Here is a 27,316-nt window from a genome sequence, read left to right as displayed (position 1 = left end):
ATAGGAGTTTAAGTTTGCATGAAAAACAGTTTTGTATGGGAAATGCAATCTCTGTGTCTGTGTTCTGTACCATTTTTTTTAAAAAAAACCTTAGTAGTGTGTAAGAAATAGTTGCACAAAAGAACAGTAGTAGATAGTATATACTACAATGAATGCCAGCCAGACTCCTAATACTTTAATGTATGAATGTATGAATGAGAAAGAATCAATAGAGAATATTTACCACTTGGCTCATCATAGTAAAAGGAAAAATGATTCTTACTTTTCGGTACCTCAGAAACTACAATAGAAAAAGCCAGATCAAAGTTATGATTGTTCATAATGATTATAGCAGCTCTTTATTCTTTTGTCTTTTTGATGTCACAATTTCTGGATGGTGCTGGAACTAGCATATAGGGTCAATGTACAGGAAGAATTTATTTAGTTGAACAATTCTTCCAAGGGTTTGAATTCTCATTTTCACTAATAGCCAGAACATATATTAGAGCCATCTGGAAGAGGCTACTTGAAAAAGGTGCATGGGTTCATGTAGTAATTTATTGATTTGCATTTCAAAGTGAACCTATTATTTTTCTCCATACCAATGGGAGAAAAATTGTCTAAACATCTGTGGAGATATAGAGAAAACAAACCACTTGTTCTGAAGATCGTATGTTGGGGCATATTTGTCCCTCCGGCCACTAGATGGGGCTAGAGAGAAACAGCAGTATATAAAGGTTGTATGCTGGGGCATGACACCACTCATCTACTGTATGCCTTCCTCTATCTGTGCCTACATGCTCTGGTTTGTGGACCATCTGCAAAATCAGCCCATGTATAATATGCTGTGATAAACCAAATATGAAGTTATTCGAATGCAAATAACTGTTGCAATTATCTCTTTCCAGTGTACATTGCTAAAAGGCAATCTGAGACAAGTGTTCAGTCTCTAATGCTGCATCCAACTGTAGCCTAGAGGTGTGCACATAATAAACCACATATTCTTCATATCCATGCATATGGATTGCAAGATCTTGACTTCTTCATTTAACGTCTGAGTGGGTTGCAAAGACTATATAGCTTACTTGGCTCTTCCAAGAAGAAAGAAGTGAAAGGGTCCGCTTGAGCTTTTTGGAAACTATTCCCCATGTTGCCTACTAAATTGACCCTGCTCTCTCACTCTTAACAATATTCTGGATCTTCTGAGTGATCATTTCTGAAATGCCCACACATACCCCATATTTCTGAATCGTTAAAACTCTCCTCTGCAGCTGACTAAAACATAGGATGACAACGGTAAGAACAATAGCATTGATTACTAGTATTGCAAAAGCATCTTTTACTTGTTTCTGGCAGTCAAAGAACTTCACAAAGACCACAATACATGTATTTGTGGGAGGCGTGGTAAAAGGAAAGGAAGGCACAACTAAGCAAAAACCCACAATTAAATACAGTAGAGCACAGTTTCAAAATGAGAAGCATGTAGATGAAAATCTGAAAGAAAGGAATTCCAGCTGGGCTATTGCTAGAGGACAATCACCTGCAGGCTTCAAGGGGTAGGGATTTCAAGAACAGATCCATAAGGCAGGAGAAAAAAGCTAACATTTCTTTTGTGGTGTGTGTGTGTGTGTGTGTGTGTTTGCATGCACATGCAGGTCAACTTTGTCAAGGTGAACACTGCCAAACTGTAACTTAATTATTAACTATTCCTGATTTGTTTGCATGAGTCTTGGTATTCAGCTTTCAGATGGATTGCACCCTAGACTCCTAGCTGCCAACTTCAATTAGCCTGAAGATGCCAAGCAAGGGAACAAACCTGTCAGTGTTTCCCATCCCTGCTTTCCAGGTATTGCAAAAGGTTAGGGAGGAAAGATTTCAATTTTTAGCACTGCTCATCCAGAATTAAAGGACAGGAAGCTGATAAAAAGCTCTTTTTCTTGACAAGGAGAAACAGACAATGTATTTCCAGGTAGGTCAAGAAGTTCATCTCATTGAAGTAAGCTTCTAACCAAATTTTTTAAAAAGCCACTGATTTTATGTACTAAAAAGAAAACACCTGCTTAATTAGTTAGCTAATGTCTGTAAATAGACATTGGTCATAAGCCTTCATAAAGACTATCAATTGCCTTTTTCCGTGGTACGTCTTTTCAGCCTCCCTTATTCAAACTGGTGAACAACAAAGATAAATGCAATACTTTACATAAAAGTTTGAACTGACTCCATATTAAACATTAGAATGAGCAAAAGCCATTTAAAGGCTGAATTGAAGAGATGTGTCTTGACATTTTTGGAAGTATTGAATTGGATGAATGAAGTTGTAAATTTTCTTGTCCCTCACTGGGAGAAGGAAAAAGTGAAATGGGATAAAGCAGAGGTGTTAAACGTGCGGTGTCACATTTTCATTACGTGATGTATCATGACTTTTTTCCCCTTTACTAAAATGGGGGTGGGGTGGCCAGCGTGTGATGCATCTGGCCCCTGAGTTTGACACCCCTGGGATAAAGGGTGTGAATTCCATTCCTGGGAAGCTGAACTTCTGGATGGGAAGGGTGTAATTGATATTGATACGATAGCTAACATCACCAAGTTGATCCTAGTCGATGATTAGGATAGTATACCTGCTTTGCTGTGTTCCATATAGTATGATATGTTTGTTTTAATTTGTATTATATTAGTAACTACAAATTATCTTAGTAACTACTGTTAGTCCTGCAAAAAGCGTAACACACATTTTGCACATGTAACCCAAGAAAAGTCAGAAGGCAGATCTTAAGGACTGCCAAAACTTTGAAGAGTAGAGAAAGTGCAACATAAAAAAATATGAATATAAGAAAGAAAGGAGGAGGGAAATGAAGTTACACAAGGTATAATTGTTCAATGTATATAATTTATGGAAGAATGTTGCACAGAAATATTTGTACTCAGATGACACACTGTTTAAGGAGAGATGAAATATTTATATTTTTTTAAAATGGAAAATAGATAAAAAATGTATTTAAAAGAAAGAAAGAAGAAAGCAGAAAGCTGAAGAATCAAGCCAATTAAAAAAAAAAAACCCTATGCAGTGCAGAATATTGGAAAGGGGAAGGGCAAAATTTAAAAATAGCATGCCATAGGTCCGTGATGGTGAGCCTATGGCATGCGTGCCACAGGTGGCATGTAGCATCCTGTGGGCACACGAGCCATCACCCCAGTTCAGCTCTGCCATGCATGCGTGCGTGCCTCCCACTGGCCAGGTGGTTGGGTCTCTGCTGTGCATGTGTAGGGGGTTGGGAAGCATGCATGGAGGCCATACACACATTGCATTTTGGGGGTTCAGGAGCGGGCTTGGTCTGGAAAAGGTTAGCCATCACTGCCTTAAGTATATGTCTTTCAGCTCTTTGGATTTTAAGTCCCATCATTGCCAGCCAGCTTAATGCAATAACTGGAAAATATCAGATCTGAAGCCCAATATATCCTGGTGCCACCAGATTGAAGAAAGCTAAATTAGAGTCAAAAAGACAATGACAAGCTTCAATGCAATCTTCAATGTAATTTTTTCCAGCACTCCTGAAATGCTTACATTTTCTAAATCTAACATGACATAGAGTAAGTGAAAATGTCATTGCCATTCTTTACTTATTAGTCATGATCTGTCCTGTGCAGTAACAGATGCATTTTTATATTACTCTGCCTTTGATATGTCACAGATTAACAGAATTTGAAGTCCTATGTCCACATGTCCAAGAGATGTCAATTCAAGCTTTGAAAAGGAGACCAAATGTAGGAATTAATTGAAATAGCAACTTGACAAGTTCATTGGAAGCAAGAAGATGCTACCTAGAGTGCATGGGATGTGGAAAAGGATTTAATGTTCTGGGCACCCTTTTTTCCTAACACGGTCAGAATTTCCAGTTCCTCACTTATTAAAGCAAGAGCAACTTTCTATAAAGCAAGTGAATTATTCAGGATTTTCTGCAAAAAAAAAAAAAAAAAAAAAGATAAGATCTGAGCACAAGGGGTAGAATTGCATCATATTAATACATATTATTTGGGTGAAGGAGAATTAATTGAATTTGCACACTACTGAATTAAACTACACAATTATTATGAGTACAGCTGTGACAGATCTTCTGAAATAAAGAACTGTTAGAATTCTAAGAGTATTTAGGCTCCCATTATTCTCATGATTTTTTTGGGATGCAGGAAATTCATGTGACTTTACAACCTAGCAAAGAAATGACTGTAGAAGCAGACCCTTTCCCTTTCCTAGACACAGAAAAAAAAATCACTAATTATACTGGTTTCCTGACTCTTGTGTTTATATTATGAAGTAGATATATCCATGAAAGTTGCCTGCTCTGTTCCCTTCACCAGTTGTGAGATAAGATTCAAATAACCAATCACAACGGGTATGGTTAGTTAATGTACATTACAGTACATGAGAAGGAGGCACTATGTTTTCTACAGTTGTTCAGTTGCTGTTGATAATAAGAATATCTTTTTTTTTTTTTGCTTTCAACTCTAAAGAAAACGATCAGCAATTTCCTCCAAAATCTACCCAACTCAAAACTTTCTGCCATGGTACTTAAAAAACAAAACAAAATAAACAAAATAAACCTTTCTGTTTTGTATTTCTTTATTTCATCAAAACACAAATAACTTAATAATACTGAGCATGGATTCATTTTGAATTCTTCTCTCTGTAATTATTATTTAAATCAAACCACAACAGGTTTCCTATAATTCTGGATTACATAAACTATTCTGTGAAAAGCCTGTGGTGGTGAGAATAAAGCTAAGAATTTTCCCCTTTGTTTTATGATGGCAAAATTCTACCAAGAAAGACTTAAGCATTTCATTTAAATTGTTTATGTCTTTGTGGGTTCTGCTTGTGGGATGGAATCAGGGCTGCTGGTTAGTTGTGGTCTGATATTAAGAGGTGAGCCAGGAAAGTCAGAAAGAGCAGGTCATGAAAAATGGTAGTAAATTATGCTAGTAACTGGCAGGACAGGCTACGATAGAAACTTTAAAGGAAGGCATTCTTAACTTTGCACACAACTAAGTTGTAATTAACTAAAGGTGACAATGATGGTGGCCCCATCAAACTCTAACTTGGAAATCCTGCTTTTTGTAATGAGAGAGAAGTTGTAGAGCAGGTACTGGCTGCTGGCTGCTTGCAATTTGGCAGTTGGAATCTCACCAAGCTCAAGGTTGACTCAGCCTTCCATCCTTCCAAGATCGGTAAAATGAGGAGCCAGATTGCTGGGGGCAATATGCTGACATTTATAAACTGCTCGGATAGTGCTGTAAAGCACTGCGAAGCAGTATATAAGTCTTAAGTGCTAATGCTATTGCTAAGTCTCCTGTTCATGTGTAAAGAGCACATCCCTCCCTTTGCTTCCTCCAACGTGATTACAAACAGGAGAGTGGAAAATGTCTAATGTCAGTTAATTATTATCATAATGGGACGAATCAAAGTTTAGTGGAACTATGACTGTCCAAAGAAGCTAACTCGAATGTGATTTGCAATTATGCTGATGCTGTAAACCGCTTAGAGAGGGCTATAAAGCACTGTGAAGCGGTATATAAGTCTAAATGCTATTGCTATTTAAACATATATTTAGTTACAATAATTACAATTACAAGCATACAATAATGCTCCTAGAAGTCATCCTTGACTTGTCAACTAAAAGGAGTAAAAAGCTGTCTTCTGAATTCCTGTTGGTATTTGGTTAATAATGCCAAAATTAAGTCCTTGAGTCAAGTGGATGAAATGGCCAATGCAGGAAAAAATGAACACCTGATTTGGCTTCCCCAATTGATAAGAGGCAGAGAAATGCTTGTAAAGGGATGAAGGCAGCACATCAAACCTAACTACACGAAAGCTCTCAAATATGATCAGCAAGGAATATTGGCGAGGTAGGAGGCTGTTGGAAAAGGAGTGCCAGAGCAATTATTGATAAAGCATCTATTATCCAAGACTTAATCCGGGATGAAAGTGCTGACCTGATGTGGGCTACGGAGAACTGGAATTAGTATAATTAATTTCTTAGATCTTTGTTTACCAGTCTAAGTTGTACTACAGCAAGCTAGACCTAGAAGGCAGAGAAGAAGAGAGGTACATATATACTTTCCAACTAGATACTTTGTCCAGAAGTCTGCTAATCCTGAAACCATGTTACCTTTGGTGAACAAGGCAGAGTTAGGGCAAGTTGTGGACATGTAATCTTGACAATGTTGGACTTGAGAAAGTGACAGGATCCTTGAGGCAATCAAGTTGTACCTTTATTTTGAATTGTTTTTTTATTTACACATCTTGAAGAGGTGGATATGATATGAGGAATCCTCATGCACTTATTTGCCCCATGCTCCTTTGGCTGATTAATTGGCCAGAAGATGGCTAGAGGAAAACTAAGAATGAATCCAACTATACATGGGTTCAGAGCTGCAGTTAAGGTGATCCTTCCTTGGGAAGAAGGGCTTGGATGATCACTTACAGGGCTGTGCAGAGGAATTAGTCAAATACCTGAAGGATAAAGTCACTTGGATCCATTCTAAGTTTGAGACTAAGCATGGAGCAGGTCCATTAGAGATTCCCAGGGAATGGACTTGCTCAATTTTCTGGGAACCTGAGGACCTGAGGAAGCTGGTAGGGTCGTTGGGGCTGTCAATGCAACTGCTGCTTATTAGAACCTTATCCCTTCTGGTTGGTAAAAGTCACCAGGATGCAGGTGGGTTCAGGCGGTGATTCATACATTGCTCCATGAAGGGTTGCTCTCAGCACAATTTAAGGAAGCCTTGGAATGCCCCCTCCTCAATAAACCATTATTGGACCCAACTTGTCTGGATGCTTTTCATCCAGTTTCCTATCTCCCCTTTTTAGTGAAAGTGGTGGAAAAGGGATTGTGTTACAGCTCTGGAGAGTCCAGGATGAAAATAGATTGTCTGGACCCCTTTCAGTCAGGTTTCAGACCAGATTATGCGACAGAAATTGTATTGGTTGCATTTGTGGATGATTTCTGCCAACAGCAGGCTAAGGGTAATGTATTCATCTTTTCTCTTGGTGGCTTTCAATACCATTGATTTTAGTAGTCTTTTGGGCTGGCTATGGGGTTTGGGGCTGGGTAGCACAATATTACACTGGTTCAACTCTGTTCTCCAAGGCTGGTCCAAGTTGGTGTTGATAGGGAGCATGAGGTCCAGCCCATAGCCACTCCCTTGTGGGATGCCACAGGGCTCAATGCTCTCTCTGACCCTGTTTAATATCTACATGAAACTGATGAGTGAGATCATTTAACATGAAATGAGATATCATCAGTCTGCTGATGATATAAAACTTTACAACTCCATTTCTGGTGATCCAAGAGATGCTGTGACCGACCTTAGTTTTATATAATAATATATACTAGCCATTTCTTTAACAATAAATCTAGCTAATCTGGAAAAACCAAAAATCAAAGTTTTAATACTTGTTTTTTTCTTTTCCCCTTTACCCTACACCAGGAGTGTCAAACGCAGGCCACATCCACCCCAGCTCTGTGAAGGCAAAACATGTCACAATACGTCATAGCATGGCATAGAACCGAGGCGGAGGAGCAGGCCCACCCATGATTTCTGCTATGGGTTCGCTTGAACCGGTATGAACCAGCTGAATACCATCTCTGATTAGAAGTCTATCTGTTCTATATTTTACATTAATTGCAACTTCTGAACACTTTTCAGCATATAGAATACGTTACATTAGTTAAGGTAGGGTGCTACCAAGTTGTGGATAACTCTTGCTAAATTCAAGTGAGTCAGGAAAGAGTCTTTATCATAACCACCATAGTTATAGACTACTAATCAGAGATGGTATTCAGCTGGTTCATACCGGTTCAAGTGAACCCGTAGCAGAAATCATGGGTGGGCCTGCCCCTCCGCCTCGGTTCTATGCCATCCTATTTAGGCAAATTTTTGAGGCCAGTGCATGCGTGGAAGGCTGGGCACAAGCACGGAAGACATGTGTGTGCACAAAGTGAGCGTGTACGCTGGGGGCGAACCGATGGTAAGAATATTGGAAACCCATTGCTACTTCTAATCTATGAAAGATTAGAGATATTGTGCCTGCAATGAAAGCTCTGTATTGGTTACCTATTACTTACCAGGATGAATTTAAGGCATCTAAAACCCTAAACAGATTCAGGCTCCCATTATGAATTTATCTAGTTGTTAACAGATGCAGGAGAGACTCTTTTGGAGATATCTCTGCTGTTCAAGGCTATCATTCTAGCATCTGGAGGGAACTTTCTCCTCCATTGCCTGCAGGCTATGGAATGCCCTTCCTTAAGAGTTGTTTGATCTTCGCTCTCTCACTGCTCAGAAAAATCTGTAATGATACATATCTTTTGCTGGTCTTTTGGTATTTATTTTATTGTTTTAATATCTAAGTTAAACTTTTCATATTGTTTATGCTCTTTAAAATTTTGCTAGCCATTTTTGCACACTTACCAACCAGGGAGGCAAAATACAAATTGAATAAATGAATAAAAACTCCGTCCTCAGCACCTGCTTGAGAGTTTGAGAGACTTTGGTATAATGGCTAATCTATAAAGTGCTGGACTAAAAAGTTGGAGACACTTACTTGTAGTATTAATCCTTCCTTAGACATGAAAACCAGCTGGCTTACTTTGGGCCAGTCACTTTCTCCTAGCCTAATTCATTTCACAGGGTTGTTGTGGGGAAAATACAAGAGAGGAACATTATGTATGCTGCCTTGAGTTGTACAAATAAAGGCAGGATATGAATCAAATAAATACCTAAATAAATAAATGTTCAGCAGATTTCCTGATGTACTTAATTATAATTCCCATATGGGGAAGGTTTAATCCTCACAACTGGAGGGAAACTGTATGATTGCAGAAGACCAACAATCAAAGCAATATTTTTGTATCATTGTCTCAAGGCTAGCTATGATTATTTCTAATTTGTTTACTCCAGATCTATGGTGGAGCCAATGGCTGAAAGGGGGGGGGCAGCTTTACATGAATAAGGAGAAATTCCAGTTTAGAGTTTGTTCAGAGGAGGAAATGTCTGAAATCAAACCCTTAGGTGTATATATCTGCCATTTCCCAAGGGAAGGTAGACAGCCTGGCGAGATTCTTGTAATACAGGTGATCAACAATAGAGTATCTATTTGGGCCTCTCTGTGAGTGATTCTAGTTTTTTGCACTTGACAAGATCCACCTTTTACAATCTCATACAAAGATATGCAGGGGGAGTCGAGCAAATGCTAAAAGTATCATTGTATTTCAAGTCCTGCCCCTTTTGGAAAAGCATTGTGATCTGTTTACCTTCTGGGAGAGGCAGAATATCTAGATTCAGTCACAGTTTTAACAGATTAACAGAGTTGGAAGGGACCTTGCAGGTCATTTAGTCCAACCCCCTGCCCAAGCAGGAGACCCTTCATCTGCCTCTACCTAGGATTGAACTCAGAACCTCCTGATTGTGAGGCAAGAGCTCCACCTCTAGGCCACAGTATCAACCTTGTGAACTCTCAGGTTTCCTCTTTCCACTTTGTATTCAAAATGTACAAATATGTATGTATGTATGTATGTATGTATGTATGTATGTATGTATGTATGTGTATATGAGTAGGCAACAGAATTCCATTTTTAATGTGTGCCAGTGTGGTCACAATAAAAAATGACAATTAAAATTATCTTATCTCATCTCATTTAATCTCATCTCACCTTACCTTATCTCAACTCATCTTATCTTATTATCCTGTCCTGTACCGTACCGTACCGTACCGTACCATCCCATCCTATTTCATTTTATCATCTCATCTTATCTTATCATCCTATCTTATCTTATACTGCACAAACATAGAATGTGTGCAGCACAATGGTGAGGTGTTGCTTTCATCCTTTGGATGAAAATATCAGATCCTGCAGATGCCTTTACAATGATATACCGTCATTCTGTGTTCCTCTTGCTGAGTCAGAATGACAAGGCTGAACTCATTTTCCTTGTCTGCATATCTGCGTATGTTCACTTTCATCTGTGCAAAATGAACTTGTCACTACAGGTTCACCCTGGCATGTGGCAGGTTCCCTCAAGGGTGTAGAGAACACAGAGGCAACCTCAGTTCCAACAAACCTCGGTTTTTTCTCTCCAGCTGAACCCTTTTCCTTACATCCTAGCAAGGGTTCAGATTCATGTTATTCTCAACAATGGCATTGGTTCTAAACGTTGAGGTGAAATCCTTGAAGTATGAAGTCATCCCAAATGAAAGACAACATTTAGAATCTAGGCTTTAGACAAGAAAAGGACAGAGCAGAAATCCAAACAGAGAAAAGGAGGGGGGGGGAAGGGAAAATTTGACTTACCTTGAGTCAAGAGAAGCGCTATATAAAAAGAAATAAAAAAGAAAAGGAAGGAAGAGACAGAGTTATTATTTTCTGTATGACAGGTTTATAAACATTTTGCATATAACCGTGTTAAATAATAATGAGCTTGCTTGAAGTAAACAATGGCTTTTTGGTAGCCTCATGGTAGAAGCAGGTTTGTAAGCATGTGTGGGAGCCACAAAATGGAGATGAAACAAACAGGTGCAATTGTAAGGGTTTCAGAGGTTCCCCCTTTCCCTCAGGAACCAAGGTGCAGGCAGTAGGGTGGGAAGGACAGGACTTGGAGGTGAGGATTGTGGAGGCAATCAACGTAGAAATTTGCAACACAAGACCAGAATCTGGGGCACATCTAGTGGCTTTTTTTTTTTTTTGGAGGGTTGTCTTTGAGTCAGTGTGGATGTCTGCCTGGATTAGTCCCTGCAGTTTTCTTGGCAAGATTTTTGGAAGTGGGTTGCCCTTGCCTTCTTCCTAGGACTGGAAGGAGCTATTGCCAAGGTCATGAACCTAGTTTTGTACCTAAGATGGGACTAGAACTTATGGTATCTGGGTTTCTAGCCTGATTCCTTAACCAGTACTGGCACTTAGCTACTGGCCTAGGGAAAGTATTTCTACCATTTAAAACTCTTTCAATTGGCTACACCTAAGGAAGCAACTTTGGTTTCAGTAAAAATGAATAAGGAAGTCAGACAGATGCAATGATTCATACTTAGAAATTAAATTCGTATCACCCTAGCTGAATTACTGTCACTCAATGGGGAATGAAATATCACCTTACCTACTTTGTAGAGCTTTTCTACCACAACTTTATGGGTTTATAACAACTAGCTTCCAGTAACTCCTAGATAGCAAGAAAGGAATAAAAAGAAATCTCTAATTGATTGCTGCCATTTTGTGTTCATCCAGATTTTTTCAGTCCAGTTTTGGCAGATGTACTCATTTAACAATAGTGTGAAGTGGAATCCTTAGTGCTCTCTGAGCTTGTTTGTTTTCTTGCAGATATTTCATTATTCAGTAGTAACATCTTCAGTGCTAGAAGAGTGTGAGGCTTGCTCTCTATTTATATTCAGTAACTTGTCCAGTCTATGTTGGTGGGGATGTAGATTTTTCTTTGGTAGTTCCTTGATTAGGCTGTTATTTACCACTTGATTGTCTGCTGTTGCTTCTGGTATCAATCCCTGCTTATCTGGGTATTGATTCATGGCAAGGAGGTGTTCTGATCTTTTTGTTTTCTTTTTAGTTTTTTTATTGTATTTTTTGAAAGTTGTCTAGATATGGTTTATCTCTATGATTTTGTTCATGTTGATCTGTCTGAATACCAAGCTTTTGGGAATTCCCTAATTTAGCTTGTATCTACCATGTTTCCCTGAAAATAAGACTATGTCTTATATTTTTTTGAACTCTGAAATAAGCACTTGTCCTTATTGTCATGCACTCAAAAGCCTGATTGGGCTTATTATCAGGGAATGTCTTATTTTGGGGGAAACAGGGTAGTATGCTCACAGTTTCCCACCTGAAACTATGGTGAAGTATGTCCAAATTTTTATTGTGTCTTCTGATTGCTGGTTGGTGTTCATGGATGTATTCTGCTAGTCTTCTGCTTATCTGTCCTACAGAGTGGCTGTTATATCACTCACACTGTGTATTGTAGATGAACCCTGTTTTTTGTTCTTGGGTTACTGGGTCTTTTGGTTTACTTAAAATATTTTGGAGAACTTTAGTTAGTTTATGTACAACCATTAGTCTTTTGGTTGTTTCTGAAATACAGGGAGTGCTATCCTTTTCATAGCTTATGTTGGTTGTACTCTAATAGGTTGAGCGAGCAGTAATTTTTTTTATAAACTTAAGTGGGTATTCATTTTGTCAGAAGATATTATATAGGTGATGTTTCCTTTTTTGATGTTCTGGGTAGTGGTAGTGCATTTGTGCCCATCTGAATAATAGCAATAGCACTTACAGCTTTATAGTGCTTTACAGCCCTCTCTAAGCAGTTTACAGAGTCATCATATTGCCCCCAACAATCTGGGCCCTCATTTTACCAACCTCAGAAGGATGGAAGGCTGAGTCAACCTTGAGCCTGGTGAGATTCGAACTGCCAAATTGCAGGCAGCCAGCAGTCAACAGGAGTAGCCTGCAGTACTGCACTCTACTGTCACTGTGGCTCATAATGTTCTTACATAGCTTCTTTTTGTTGGTAATGGAGCACTTGGTTAGTATGGGTGGGTTTTACGATAGATTTGTGTTTCTAATTTGCTGCCATTTTCACTGCTGATGAGGATATCCATGAAGGGGATGCCCTCAACAATGACAGGGCAAGCTTTCTATATATAATCAGAAAGCAAAACCCATTAATGAAATGTTTTCAAGAAAACAACCAAGCTCGGAGAGCACCAAGAACTCCACAGTTCAATCCTGAGCTACAAATATTGTTTTCTATTGGTAGAAGTGAAGTTTCATTTGTAACAGTTCCTAGACATGAATAAATTTTATAATAGGGCCCTAAATGTAAGAATAATTGATGCCTTTCCCCTAACCTATTGTCTAAACTTTTTAAAAGTTCCACAACTTTGAAGCAAAAGGAAATTTAAACAAATCTGTGCTCCTGGCCTCTTGAGATCAAGAGATAAAATGGATGGCTACAGAGAATAGTATTGCTTTTAATTTTAAACTCTGAACTGTCAGTTTATAGTTTTGGTCTATGAAAGCTGATTACAGTAACTAGTTCATTCTAAATCAGTCAAATAGCTTGATTAGTATTCAAGAAACAACTTGAATACGAATCCTAAAAGTCTCTTCTTCTGTTCTTTTAATTTCTATTTGCTAATTGATAGTATGCTTCTGTCAAGAATATTTTATTTGCAGTATTTTTAATTTTGATTAGAAATGATCTTTTAAGTGTTCGGATTTCTAATTAAATCTCATTGTACTATCTTCTATTTCATATATCTCAATGTAACTCTTAGCATTTTATTTTCTAAGAATTAATTTCTTATGTTTGTGCAATTATTTCTAAAGACAACTATCTTAACTTCTAAATTTATTCCGATTTGTACTCGTTTCTATATTTGCCTATGGTTCAGAAAGAAGAATGAAACATTTGTTTGATTCTTAGAGAAGAATCTGGAGAAGTATCACCGTTTGGAATAAAAAAATACATTGTCTCTATAAAAATGAGCTGCCAGTGTGAAATAGGAGCTGAACTTTGTCCTTTAGTTTTACAGATTTGCCCTATAATTTATAATCTAATTTCAAGGAGACAATGCATATGCATTGACGTATTCTTGGCATTACCTGGCAGGACAAAATTCCAAATAGCGCAGTTTTGGAACGTGCTGGAATTTCTAGCATGTATACACTATTGAAACAGTCTACGCTGGCTTGGGCATGTTGTGAGAATGGCAGATGGTCGGATTCCAAAAGATCTCCTGTATGGAGAATTAATGCAAGGAAAGTGCCTCAGAGGGAGACCACAGCTGCGATATAAGGATATTTGCAAGAGGGATCTAAAGGCCTTGGGAATGGACATTAATGACTGGGAAAACTTGACCTCTGATTGTTCAGCTTGGAGGCTAAAGATGCAGCATGGCCTTCTCCAATTCGAAGAGACACTTGTTTGGCAGGCCGAGGCAAAGAGGCAGTCCTGGAACCAGCGGAATCTGGGGGCTGGGCAGGGGACAGAATGTATCTGCCCTCAGTGTGGAAGGGATTGCCACTCTCAAATTGGCCTTTTTAGTCACACCAGATGCTGTTTTAGAACCTCTTTCCAGAGCACGATACCATAGTCTTTTGAGACTGAAGGTTGCCAATGATGATGGAATTTCAAGGACAAGAAAAAACCTAATCTATACCATACTATTTCACTTAATACTATTCAGTGAAATCCATACAGGCTGCATGACTTAACTGGCCTGGCCAATTGCAACTGAAGAATCTGACTGCTGCTTCGGGCTTCACAGAAGTTTATGAGTTGAGCTGGGAAGCTCTGAAGAATAGCATTGCAAGGAACGGCTTTTAAAAATAAGCCTGAATCTCACTGTGGTTGTTGACCTTGAATAAATGACGTCTTCTACTAACAATGCTGCATGAGTTTTCCACAGAAATGCCCATTAAAGAAGAGCCTAGTATTTAGAACCTAACAAGTATACTGAATAAACAGAATTCGGAATTGTTAATGATACCCTTTTAAATACATTCACTTTTGTAGGGCTATTTAATACTTGCTTAAGGCAGCAGCAAAAGACTATTTGGATAGTAACTGTGTTGGACTGTACCTTTAACATGGCAGGAGGAAATTCAGGATGGAACTACATTTGACAGGGCTATTTTCAAATATAAAATGAAGGCAGGGATGTCATGTTTTTGCAGTATAAATTAGAGGCAGTCCATCTAGTATGCTCCAGATTTTGTGGACTTCAATTCCTATTAGTCTGAACCAGCATAAGCAATGACAAGGGGATTGTCTAGATTCTAGAATATCTGGAAGACATTGGATCTGCCTCAGCTGGCATCCTATATCCCTCAAACCAGTTTATTGGGGGCATTTTTCTGCTTTCTAGCTTTGATATTGGAAATCTGGGAGGGGGAGAGGGGGAAACACTAATTGAAGCAAATGACTGGAGAAAAGCACCAGGAGAAAAAGCTTATTTTCTCCCCCTGGGCTTTGGCTTGTGCTCCTTGCTACAAGTGTGGCCTCAAGAGAAAACATTAATCTCCTGAAGGTCTGAGATCTCTGACTACCATTTGTGCTTCAGTCTATTAAAAGAGTGCTCATCTCTCTTTCACTTCTAATGTAGTGCATGAATATTTGAAGAATTCTATGAACTAAGATTCAGTAATATAGAAAAGGGATTTTAGCTTTTTATCGGGGGATGGACACTGCTCACAGAAGCAGGAAAATGGCTTCATGGGCCACAGCTTTCTTTGCTATAATAAATAGCTGAACCAGGGTAACTCAATTCCAGCTTGTAATAGACCTTATGAGTCCAAGCTTGGAGTCTATTAAAATAATTGGCACATTCTTCTCAACACTCATTAGTGCATCTCTGTCCCAAAGTCACATCATTCAAGATGTGAGAAGACAAAACTGCACGAGACCATAACAAGGCATGTGACATTAGCCTAGGGAAAGATGATCCAACATTTCTACAGCTCATCAACTTCCTCTTTGGTTGTTTCAGTTCCCTTAGTCAGAATGTACATTGTTCACCATTGGTGTGAGAGGAAGAAGCTTGGCCCTCAGAATCACTTTAATTATAATTGTGTTTGTGTATGGATGGCGCACATTTGTAAAATGCCTTGTGATATGCTTTCTCTGCCATTACCCACTTTTCTGGTATAGTGGACATCTGCTTATCCCCTATGCTTTTGGTATTCCATGAGGCTGTTAAGACTTGGCTGTTTCAGCAAGTCTTTGAGATCTGAAATAGCTTCTCCTGCCAACCTAACAGTTTGAAAGCATGTAAAAAATGCAAGTAGAAAAATAGGGACCACCTTTGTTGGGAATGTAATACTGTTCCATGCGTCTTTGGCGTTTAGTTATGCCGGCCACATGACCACAGAGATGTCTTCGGACAGCGCTGGCTCTTCGGCTTTGAAACAGAGATGAGCACCGCCCCCTAGAGTCAGGAACGACTAGCACATATGTGCGAGGGGAACCTTTACCTTTTATAGGGAAATAGTTTTGACCATGGTACTTCCCAGTGCTAGTTGTTGTTGAACTAATTCATACTGTTGTTATTGTTGCTATTATAATGATTTTTAAAAAATCTTTTTAATGATGAGTAGATGAGGTAAGTAAACCTGTTGGAGACCTTTATTGATTGGAAAGGTGTCTAAGCCCAGTAAATTAAAAACTGGCTCTGTTGGAAGGCCTTCAGGGACTGTGGAGCCATCAGTGCTTATATACTTATTTCTGTAATTTTAATGTTTAAAAGTAATATATTATTTATCAAAGTTATTTTAATATCAATAAACTACTTAAAGTCCACTAGGATTGGGGTGGCCGATAAACTGCACAAGTAGGCAAACAACCAAACCACTTCTGGCCTCTGTTTCCAGTGAAACACCATCTCAGTGGAATGCATAATATATAAAACACTGTCCTCCTTTCAAATAGTATCAGCATCTTCACATGACTAAAATGGCTTAAAACTCACATTAATGTGAACTGTTGGTAGATGTACAAAGTTCACATGAAAATTTCCAAGTACCCATGATGTGCGTGGGCTGCTGGTAGTAGAGTGTTGGGATGAAAAGAGAGAGAGGTGAACTCAGAAATTTGGAGTATAAAAGGATTTCAAAAAAAGATGGAAATTTACAAATAAGGAATCATCAGAGTAACCTAATTTGGGTTCTGAAAACCCAACAAAGAATGGCTGGTAACAAACTTTCCAGCTCAAAAAGAAGGGATTTGGTATTTAGATTAAATGCCTCAATGCTAAGTAACAATTAGCTGCATTGTAACTTTGGACAATTGTTCTGTAGTGCCCTTGAATGAAGAATAGTCCGGAATAAAACATAAAGCCAATGAAAGAAGCAATAGCAGTATTCTGCTGTAACAAGAGCTATTATTTCTTTGTTTTCAAGAGTATTAGCTCCATAGTTCTGAAGCATCGGTGTTATACCATCTTCCTTGAAAAAACTAAAATAGAAAAACTAAATAATCTGAATATTTTGTACAATGTATATTATGAAGCATTTTTTACTGATCTACAGTATGTTTAATTTCTAAGCATTGTTATAGGCATCTTTTTAATGAGCTTTATTTGTTCACATTTTGTGAAGAAGAATGCAAAATATATGAAAGTCCACTAGACCTTTGTTAATGTGACCCATTAGAGAGAAGAACTGTTGTTTAAAGATTCTTGAAATATGCAAGGTCAGACACAAAATCTCTGGGATCCACAAGTGGATTAACAAACTCAGCAAAGGCAGCTGAAGACAGAATTCCCCAGGCTTGTGGTCCTCCAAATATATTAGACTTCTAGAATTTGCAGCCAGCACGGCCCTTCTGGTGAGTGGTTCAACACATTTTGGAAGGCAGCAAGTTAAGGTAGATTCCCTCAAAGCATGCTTTGACTTCCATCTTGGAAGTTCTTTGTTTCTGACATGCCTGTATGTCCAGAACGGGAAAACTCATCCAGGCCATCTTGCCATAGCTGACTCACCTGGCCAACTCACTGCAGCCAATTCACTGTGGGACAATTTGCCCCACAGTGGGACAACTTCAGTGTGGGATAACTGAAGAGAGGGAATTGCAGCTCTTGCGAATGTCTAACTTGAGAAGGTCCAAACCTAAAGCAATATAAGATCTGCTGCAATTCACTTATCCTTCTCTTGAGTTTTCCTGGGTTGAATTATCCGTGGTGAGTTGGCTGCAGTGATTTGTCCTTCAGCGAGTTGGCCAGGGCGAGTCGGCTGGGATGAGATGGCAGGGCGACTTCTCCTAGGTCCTGTATGTCTTTACTGAAACTCTGAGGAAGTGCTTCCTAACATGAGTTCTATGAAGTTATATTATAAAGTATTTTGGTCTATTTGGAGATTTCTTTTTTTGGCAGGGAATTAATTACAAACATTCTTGGCTGTTACTGTTGGCAGCATTTGTTAAATCTGACTCCAATATGTACATGTCTATATCCATATATATTTATATAAAAAAATAATCAGTAGCTAATATTAATTACAAATCTGTAATTAATGAAGAGAATAAAAAAAGACAGGGATCATTGTGCAAAGTTCAGAACTGGGGAGCAAGCTGGAGAGGCAGCCATGCAGTTTAACACATTCTTCTGCGAAAAGGACTTTCCATCTTGGGATAAGAAAAGGAGACAAGATTACATCAAAAATATGACCCAAGGAACACAGGGGGAAAAAGGAGAGCAAAGAGAAAGGGGAGGATCCAAATGCACGGAAGTTCAAACAGCCTGTCAGGCACAAGCACTGCACAAAAGGAGGATCTTAAGCTAAGCTCAAAAATGCAGAGATGGGACCGAAACAGGGTGAGAGCGAGAATATAGGATAGAATAAAACTTGGTCTGTGTAAAAATCAAAGAGAAAAAGGCGGAGCAAAAAAGGTGGTTTTTGCAAGCTGCATTTGCTTGGTTTCTTTTTTCAAAAAAAGGATCTCACACCTGATATTCCTCGTTCCATCCATTTCGGTTCACCAAGGACAATGAAGAAAGTCTCCTGCCTTTCGTATTCCTCCTCATCTACTATTTTAACCCTTATGGTCTTCCTGTAGGGACAACAAGAAAAAGATGGGTGTACAGTGGGTAGCCTGGTTGGGAGCAAATTCAGCAGCAGCGGTCGACACTACTACTACCCCTACCACCACACCTTCTCACATGCAGCCTGCTTCTGCCACTGTCTTGGTGGTCTTTCACTTGCTTTCTAGGACATATCAGTTGGAGTTGATCTTTAGATGAATTAGAGAACATTAGAGGAAGGAAGGAAGGAAGGAAGGAAAGGAGGAAGGGGCAAAGAGTGAGGAAGAGGAACCTGGTCTATTGTGATGGTTAGTGGAAGGTGACCTCTGCAGCACATTTAGTCAAATGTCACATGGTAATAACAGTTCATCAACTGGCTGAATCCAGAACAGCCTACAGGTAGAGATGGGACAAGCATCTTTAGCATATTAGATAAAAAGCCAATTTTTCTCTGCCTTGAATAGTGGGTGGAGAGTACAATAAGACAGAATTAAAATATCCTTTTAACATACACACACACACGCATGCACAAACTCATGCACAAAACATAACCAGGATTTTCCCATCTAGATCTTTTTCTCTGCAAAGGCAATTTGGTTTCTTTCCCCATACTTGATACAGTATTTTTTTTTTTTTTTTTACTGAGAATTGATAATTCATTTTTGCTGACTGAACTGCTCGGTGCTTATGAAATTCAGTGTTATAAGGGTATGGGCAGAATACAATACAACCTATGTGAGTATCGTGCAATGCCACGAAAGACACCCTTATAAAAATGAAGTTGCAATTCTATACCCATTTAGCTAGGAGTAAATCCTATCAAACTCAGTGGCATTCACGTTTACATCAACATGCCTCAGAATCACTCAGAAACTTTACTTCCTCTTCTTTTCTTACCTACTTTTTTAAAATATATGAACATGAAGAATGACAAAGAATGAATACTAATGGTTTCCCATTTTTCCTTAGAAGTTATCTATTTATATTGATTGGGTTTCTATTTGAGACCCTGGACCAGTTCTAACAGAATCTCTGTTGTTATTTTCTCAAGGAATCCTAATTTATTATTATCTTAATTTATAGAAAGTGCCACAAAAGAGCTAGATCCTGATATATGCATGTATCCTCAAAACGTCGAGAATTGAAATATAACATTAAATTAGCTTTTTAAGCCAAGGAAGAACTCCTCATATAACTTGCAGAATGGTGAGAAAACTTGAATGTATTTTTAGGATTAACTGCGATTCTCAGTTTTCATGTATTGTCACATGTAGATTGATTGGAGCCAATTTTTTTTCAAATCTCTCTACACAGTCAATGAAAAAGCATTTATGGGAAAGAGATTTTGCCAAAAAAACAAAACAAAACCCTACAACTGTACGCATTCTACTTCTCCATATGCTGTTGTCAGCAGCCTCCGTATCAATTGGCCACACAGACGTCAGGCTAATATCAAAATAAATGTGTGATTCTGAAGGAACATTCTTGGGTGGTTCAATGAAAAAATATTTTTTGTTCCAACACTTCGTGCAAAATGTAGGGGAGGGTAATGTGACTGGGTGGGCGTGGCCAATTTTATTTATTTTTTATTTTTAAAAGCATTTTTTCTACAACCTCTTCAGTGAAGAGGTTGTAAAAAAATGCTTTCAAAAGGCTCTGATGATCCCAGCTGAATTGCCTGATCAGCAGAGGCTTTTTTTCTTTTAAATGCTTCTGCCGATCAGGCAACTCAGGTGGGCTCATCAGAGGCTTTTAAAAGCCTTTGATGATCCCAGCTGAGCTGCGCGATCATCAGAGGCTTTTTTTTTAATTTTTAAAAGCATTTTTTTCGGCTGAAGAGATTTTAAAAGTAAAAAAAAAGCCTCTGATGATCAGCTGGGCATGGGGGTGGGCAAGGATTTCTCCAAGCCACCCACCTCCATCGCTACCGGATCGGGCAATCCGGTCCGAACCGGGAGCATTTCACCCCTGATATATACAGTATGTATGTGTGTGTATATATATATATATATATATATATATATATATATATATATATATGTGTGTGTGTGTGTTTTTCTTTTTCGTAGGCTTTTAGGTGCATATTCTTTCTAGCCAGGTTTTAACTACGTAAACTAAGTTGTCCAGGGCTGTAGAACAACTTAGTTTATGTAGGTAAAACCTGGCTAGAAAGAATATGCATATATATATATATATATAGGACCAGAAGCCAGACCGCAGCTGCATCATTAGCCACTTTAAATCCCTCCAATCCATACATGAAGCAGACTGACACCCACCATGAAGAGCTCGCACGGCCACAAACACGAAGCCAAACAACAACAACGCAGCTCACCAGCTCAAATCCCCCTGCAACTCAGACTAAGCTGAGCACAACCAAGCCCCCACCCAAACAGAACATACCCCCAGCCAATCAGAGCACAACCAACCCCCCATCCAATCAGAGCACAGCCAAGCCCCTAACCAATCAGAACACACCTCCGCCCAATCAGAACACAGCCAAGTTCCCACCCAATCAGCTCACACCCCCACTAGCAGTTAAAAGGAAGAGACAGCTGCGATCTCACATTGCTCCTGGAAGCACGAAGCCGAGAACACCAGCCTGAAGATGACAAATGAGACTTCGTCGAAATGTCGCCAAGACACTTCCAATTTTACATGGGAGAAGACCCGAATAACCAAAGACCTACATATACACACACACACACACACACACACACACACACACACACACACACATATATGCCGCTATTGGAGGAACTGAGCCAAGTGATTATCTCTTTGCCAACTCTATCTCTAAATAAATAGCTTTTAATTAGAGGAAATATTTAGTCCCCTTCCATGGTACATTGAACCCGCATAGATTTGAAGTTAAAATGCCAAATGAGTTTAAAGGGAAGACAAGAACGATATGTTAGCATGTTGGTCCATTGATTCATAAAACATCTTGTTTTGTACAGAAAAATGAATAACCATTTTCTTTTGCAAGGCAAGAAAGTATTATTAGTGTGCAGATCTTGGGACAATGATAGGTATGCTAAAAGCAAGTTGAGCTCGAAGCCTTCCAATATGCATATAAGTTTGCATCATGCTGCAGGGTTGAGCTCTATGGCTATTTCTGTAGTGTTGAAGATGGATTTGAAAACCCCAGTGCCCTGTTATTTCAAGAATACGCATTGACAGCCTTCAGTGAAATCAGCACACACACACACTTAAACACTGCATTCTCAGCTAAACAAAGCACCATCTTGCTAACTTCCATCAGTACCATGTGACAGGCTGTGCAGATACAGCAGTGTTAAGGATAGAGCAGTTGGAAAATTAAAAAAAAGAGGCCATTGATAGCGAGAAAAGAAAGGTAGGAAATAAGAAAAAGAGGAAAGAAGAATGTTAATGTTAGTTGGGAGAGCCAGTACTACACCTTTCTGTAAACTCAAATCCATCATTCGAGGACCCATCAGCTCAATGAAGAAAGTCTTGTTTTTTTCATACTCCTCATCATCAATTACCTTGATGTGAATAGTTTTGCTGTGAATGGAAAAATAATAACTGTCATAATGGGGAGAAGGGGGTGAGCAAGCTGGGCAAAAGAGGGAGAAAAGAGAGAATTTAAATGGTCAAAGCTTACTCACCCATTATGAAAAAAATAAACAAACCAACCAAAAGAATTTTAATTTTTATATCGTGGCTGGCTAATCTGGAAGAGCATTTGCATAGAGAATGGAAGCAGATTCTTAAAAAAAATATTCCAACAATAACATCTCAGATATCCAGTGATATCTAGAATTCTATTGGCAGCTTTCACATTTAATTAAAAACAGAAATACATACAATATCTGTATTTATACAAGCTGTAATTTATGGAATGCATACTGTATATTTAAGGTGTTCTTAAGTAATTTGATGCAGCTTTAAGCATTTTTGCTTTACTAGAATATTAAAAAGCATATTCGTTCTCTCTCTCTCTCTCTCCCTCCCTCCCTCCCTCTTATCTGTCTTCTAATCTCCTAACAACCTAATGCTTTTTTTCCCTTAATAACTGAAAAGTTGAGATAGGTATGCCACAATGATTGTGAGAGAACACTTTCCCAACCTACCCAACAAAAATTATTCTGAAAAGCTACCGTTTTGTTTTTCAAAAGAAACCTCCAGGAGCCATTCTAACATGGAAGAGAAGACTAAAATACCTCCTTCCTACCTTCTTCAGTCCCAGTGCTGTTCAGCCTTCCACAATTACTGCTATTTACAGAATAAAAAGTGCACATCAGTTGCACAAATTTGCACATTGCACTAAGCCATAATCTGGGTTGGGTTTACTATGGTGTATATATACTCACCCATTAAGATGTGTGAACTGTGATTCATGACTAGCACTGATGATGTTACCTAGTTTCAGAAATGAAACAGCTGGAAGAAAACAACCAAGCTCAGAGAGCACCAAGGACACCTCACTGTGATTTATGGCTTGCTATTCAGTGTGAAATGAGCCACTATACTCTTGGCTTGGAGAGATATCTGCCTCAGGCATCCCAGTGGCGTTTTGTGGTATACCAACCACATTTGTGCACAGATATTCAGTAGCAAAACCATCAATGTTTATGGATGCTATTTTTTTTAACCTTATCTATATATGGTAGTTTTATATACTACACAGACTCCGTAAGGATTCCCAGCTCTGTTTACAAAGTTGCATGAACTTAGCCAACTAACAAAAATAAATACATGAGATTAAATATAATATCTATCCACCTTGGTGTCCTCAACCTTATGATCTTGACAGAAATGAATTACCAATTATGAGCTCTGTTGGCACAGTGGTTAGAATGCAGTACTGCAGACTACTTCTGCTGACCGCTGGCTGCCAGCAATTTGGAAGTTCGAGTCTCACCAGCTCAAGGTTGACTCAGCCTTCCATCCTTCCAAGGTTGGTAAAATGAGGACCCAGATTGTTGGGGGCAATATGATGACTCTGTAAAACCTCTTAGAGAGGGTTGTAAAGCATGTGAAGTGGTAGATAAGTCTAAATACTATTGCTATTCCACAAAGATAAAACAAATGGTTTGGTATGAATTCAGCCTCCAAATGCCACTTGTTTGACTTTCATACAATCAAGATCCATTAGAGTTAATGTAAAATGTTTTGGTGGAGTGGTTTGTGATTATCTACTTCATCCTCCACATTGATTGTATTTCCTATTAGTTCCCCAAACAAGTTTCTAACTACCAGTATGTCCAAATTTGTTTACTTTGTTCAAAATCAGCAAAGCCTGGTTCAATGCTTATAACACTTTACTGCCTTCAAAAGCTATCAGACAATGAAAGCTAATTATGATAAAGCTGCATTTATGTATTAGAAAACCAGCGTACTTTCAAAGTGTCCATTTCCCCCTAATTATGGCATTATTTTAACTCCATGTTCTTTCTTTTGAAAATAGCAAAAGACTAAATAATCTACCATCTCTTGTATGTTGGAGTTATACTACTAAGAATTCTTAGCAGCACAGCTTTTTCCGTCTCAGTATATCAATAAGTTGGAGCAGGCTGGTTTATCAGTGTGATATTCAGCTGGTTCTATCCGGTTCGAGCGAATCAACCACCCACCCGCCCATCATCACGTCCCATTTTTGATGCTCTGTGCATGTGCAAAGGTGTCATGCGCGAGCGAAGCATGCTCACGTTTGCGAACTGGTAGCGAAGGTAAGTCAATACCACCCCTGTGGTTTATATAGTAATAACATGTTTTGAACTTCTCAGATAAGCACTTAAAGCTTCATTCCCTCATTACCTTTGATGGATGTGGGGTTGGGTTGCCATAATTAATAACAATTAAAAGGAGACTTTATATAAATTCCTAGAGATATTGTATTCCAGATAGAATTTCTATTTCATTCCTCTGAATAGCAGTCTTATCTCTGTGGGAACACAGCTAGAATTGTTGAGGAAGATCTTGTTGTCGTACTTCAGGGGAATGCAGTGTTTCCAAATTTCAAAATCCCCGAATACCTATTTTGTCAATTCAAAAACCAAAACATCTCTTAGAAACTGTAAGGACAGAAACATAGATGTAAGATGTATCCCCATTCCCCCCCCCCCCCGGGGATATTTTTCATCTTCATGCAGGAATAACAACTTTGTAAGTAATTTCAGAATAACAAAAGACGTATGCTACAGTAAAAGTAAATGTAGAAAAAATGTATTGTGATGGGGCTGGCTGGAAAAAACTCTTAGTTTTTTATCTGGATCAACACATATTTAAAATTATAATTGCAAGTTATTTAGTTATTTTCATGTTGTCAATATAAAAAGGAATTCAGCGAAGCATAATTTTAAGCAATTACCTCTCCCACTACAACTTCCAACACTGTCTATACTGCTGAGAATCATCCCTTGATGAGCGTTTTTTAGGATTCAAGATGCTTGTTTGGAGAGGTAAGAACAGAGAAAAATTGATAGTGTGAGAAGCTCTCCAGCCTAGTGGTGCTTCCTTAAGATATTTTAAATTGCTATGGCTCATTTAATTGCTTGTGATCATAATTATATTTTAGTATTAATTTTATTTAATGGCTTCCTAGCTGTTCTAAGAGCCTGTTCTGAACTCTATAATAAATCAGTAGGAACTAAGAACGACTGGATACCTCTCCTATGTGGAAAACTAAAGTGCTGGAACTTTTTCGTTTTAAAAAAAGAAAATGCATTGCATCCTATATGATGACTTTCCATTTGATACAGAAAGGTTTGATATGGGAATCTGACATATTCATGAAGGAACAAGTTTTATTTTGGAGAGGGATCTTGGAGTCCTAGCGGACAACCATTTAGATATGAGCCAGCAGTGTGCAGCAGCTACCAAAAAAGCCAACACAGTTTTGAGCTGCATAAACAGAGGGATAGAATCAAGATCACATGAAGTATTAATACCACTTTATAATGCCTTGTTTAAGGCCACACTTGGAGTATTGCATTTAGTTTTGGTCTCCACGATGTAAAAAAGATGTTGAGACTCTAGAAAGAGTGCAGAGAAGAGCAACAAAGATAATTAGGGGACTGGAGGCTAAAACATATGAAGAATGGTTGCAGGAACTGGGTATGTCTATGTCTAGTTTAATGAAAAGAAGGACTAGGGGAACGGTAACGAGGAGAGGGAGCCCCTATTGGATGCAAGAGAGAGACGTAGGAGACGTCGTAGAGAACAGCTATTGCCATGTCCCAAGTGGTGTGGTCAGGAGACGTAGGGCCACACCCTACAAAGTGTAGAAGGGGTGTGGCTGGGCCGGAAAGGCATGGTGAACAATTTGTTGGCGTTTGGATGCTGTGGAGTTTAGAACTGCTAGTTTTGAGTTTTGAAAAGGAGTCTGCATTCCTGCATTAGCCTGCTGGCCATCTGCCAAGACCTCTGGAACATTGCCCGGTAATTACTGAACTGATATACTTTTGAAAGAGAACTGTTTATTAAAGGGCCAGCTTCAATCTCTCTAGCCTGCGTTTGTTACTGCCGGGCTATTTGAGCTTCTGCAAGGCCACTCGTGGGAGGGGATAGAACAGAGCACTTTGTGTCCCATCCATTAAATAATGCCATCTATTGAGTCTTAGGAAGTAGGAAGCACATTTTCTCTGTCGTAGTCTACATGAGGGCAACTTTAGACAATCTTTAAAAACTTGCTTTTTCCATCCAAGCACTAAGGTTGATGGTGTGATCACTTGATGTGTATTGGTTGTGATATGTGTTTTCCACATCACCTGACACACACATCTTTTTTTTTTGCTCCCTTGCTTATTTAAGTATCCTACTTACTTTAAATGTGCACTATCCATTATTAGCTGAGATGATCTTATAATTAGAAAAAAATATTTTAAATTATTAAAGAAAATATTATACTATATTAACATTTTCTGCTAGCTAATCGCTTACTATGAACAGAATCTATAAGATGGAGTTTTAATCCAAAATTGTAATTCCAATTTGAAATGTTTAAGAGATAGTTAAAATAACGAAGCTGTTTTAAAATACTGTGATTATTTCAGCCACATTATACATCTACACCAAACAACTAATTAGAAAAATACTTATCTGGGCCAGCATTTACCAACTTGCAATACAACAATGCCTCAAATCAACAGGACAACTCAATCATTTTCCGATGTAATTGACCTTTCTAAATTATAGTTGAATACTGTGGCTAAAGTAATTTCCTATTCCTCATAATTATCCTATAATTGCAAACTCAGGTGATGACTATGGATAGAAATGGAAGTGAAAAGGGTTACAAAAAGAAGGATCTTAGTACAAGGACTGAAAAATATACCCAACAAAACTGAATGAAATTAAAAGATAGGAAAACAGAAAGATGATCTATTGCCACAAGAGTCAAAAGAAAAAAAAGGAAGGAACTGGAAGTGGAGATGGGAATTATTTTAACCACTTACAATTAATGAGAATGTATTTGTTCTTAATTGGCAGTAAAGAGGAGGCAACACAAAATTAATAAACAGTGTGATTATGACTATAGCTTCCTTGGCAAACATAATGAAGAATAGACATATTAATAGCTATAGTACTCTATAAATCAAAAAAATCATGTACACCTCTAAATAGCAGCTGTTGGGACACACAATAAAAGAAGTTATTCAAACAGCATCTGGCTGTTTGTAAAAAAATACTGCTTTAAATAAAGATATATAATTGTCAGCTGTACTAGGTACTGGAAACCAGATCAGAAATCAACTCCTGACTAGGCTAAATCTAGCTTAATTGAAATTGGCTACAATA

General features: G+C 38.5%; 1 protein-coding gene across 3 annotated transcripts in view; it reads right to left on the bottom strand.

Annotated features, from left to right (window-relative positions):
• Positions 1 to 27,316, bottom strand: part of SLC8A3 (solute carrier family 8 member A3) — a 238,123-nt gene that overhangs the window by 27,372 nt on the left and 183,435 nt on the right. The window contains exons 3-6 of one of the 3 annotated variants that reach the window (XM_087876190.1): positions 21,972 to 22,078; positions 18,681 to 18,759; positions 18,476 to 18,579; positions 10,329 to 10,346 (exon numbers count right to left, since the gene is read on the bottom strand). In XM_087876190.1, coding sequence (XP_087732316.1) covers positions 10,329 to 10,346; positions 18,476 to 18,579; positions 18,681 to 18,759; positions 21,972 to 22,078 — 308 coding nt within the window. Of the gene's footprint in view, positions 1 to 223; positions 1,254 to 10,328; positions 10,347 to 18,475; positions 18,580 to 18,680; positions 18,760 to 21,971; positions 22,079 to 27,316 lie in introns of those variants that run through there. The other 2 variants (XM_034417662.3, XM_034417663.3) reach the window with 2 other exon arrangements.

This window comes from Pantherophis guttatus, chromosome 1 (genome assembly GCF_059756535.1).
Source record: "Pantherophis guttatus breed Tessera chromosome 1, ASM5975653v1, whole genome shotgun sequence".
In the NCBI taxonomy this organism is placed as follows: Eukaryota; Metazoa; Chordata; class Lepidosauria; order Squamata; family Colubridae; genus Pantherophis; species Pantherophis guttatus.
The sequence above is the reverse complement of the archived record's forward strand: the minus strand, read 5'-3'. Positions and strand labels throughout refer to the sequence as shown.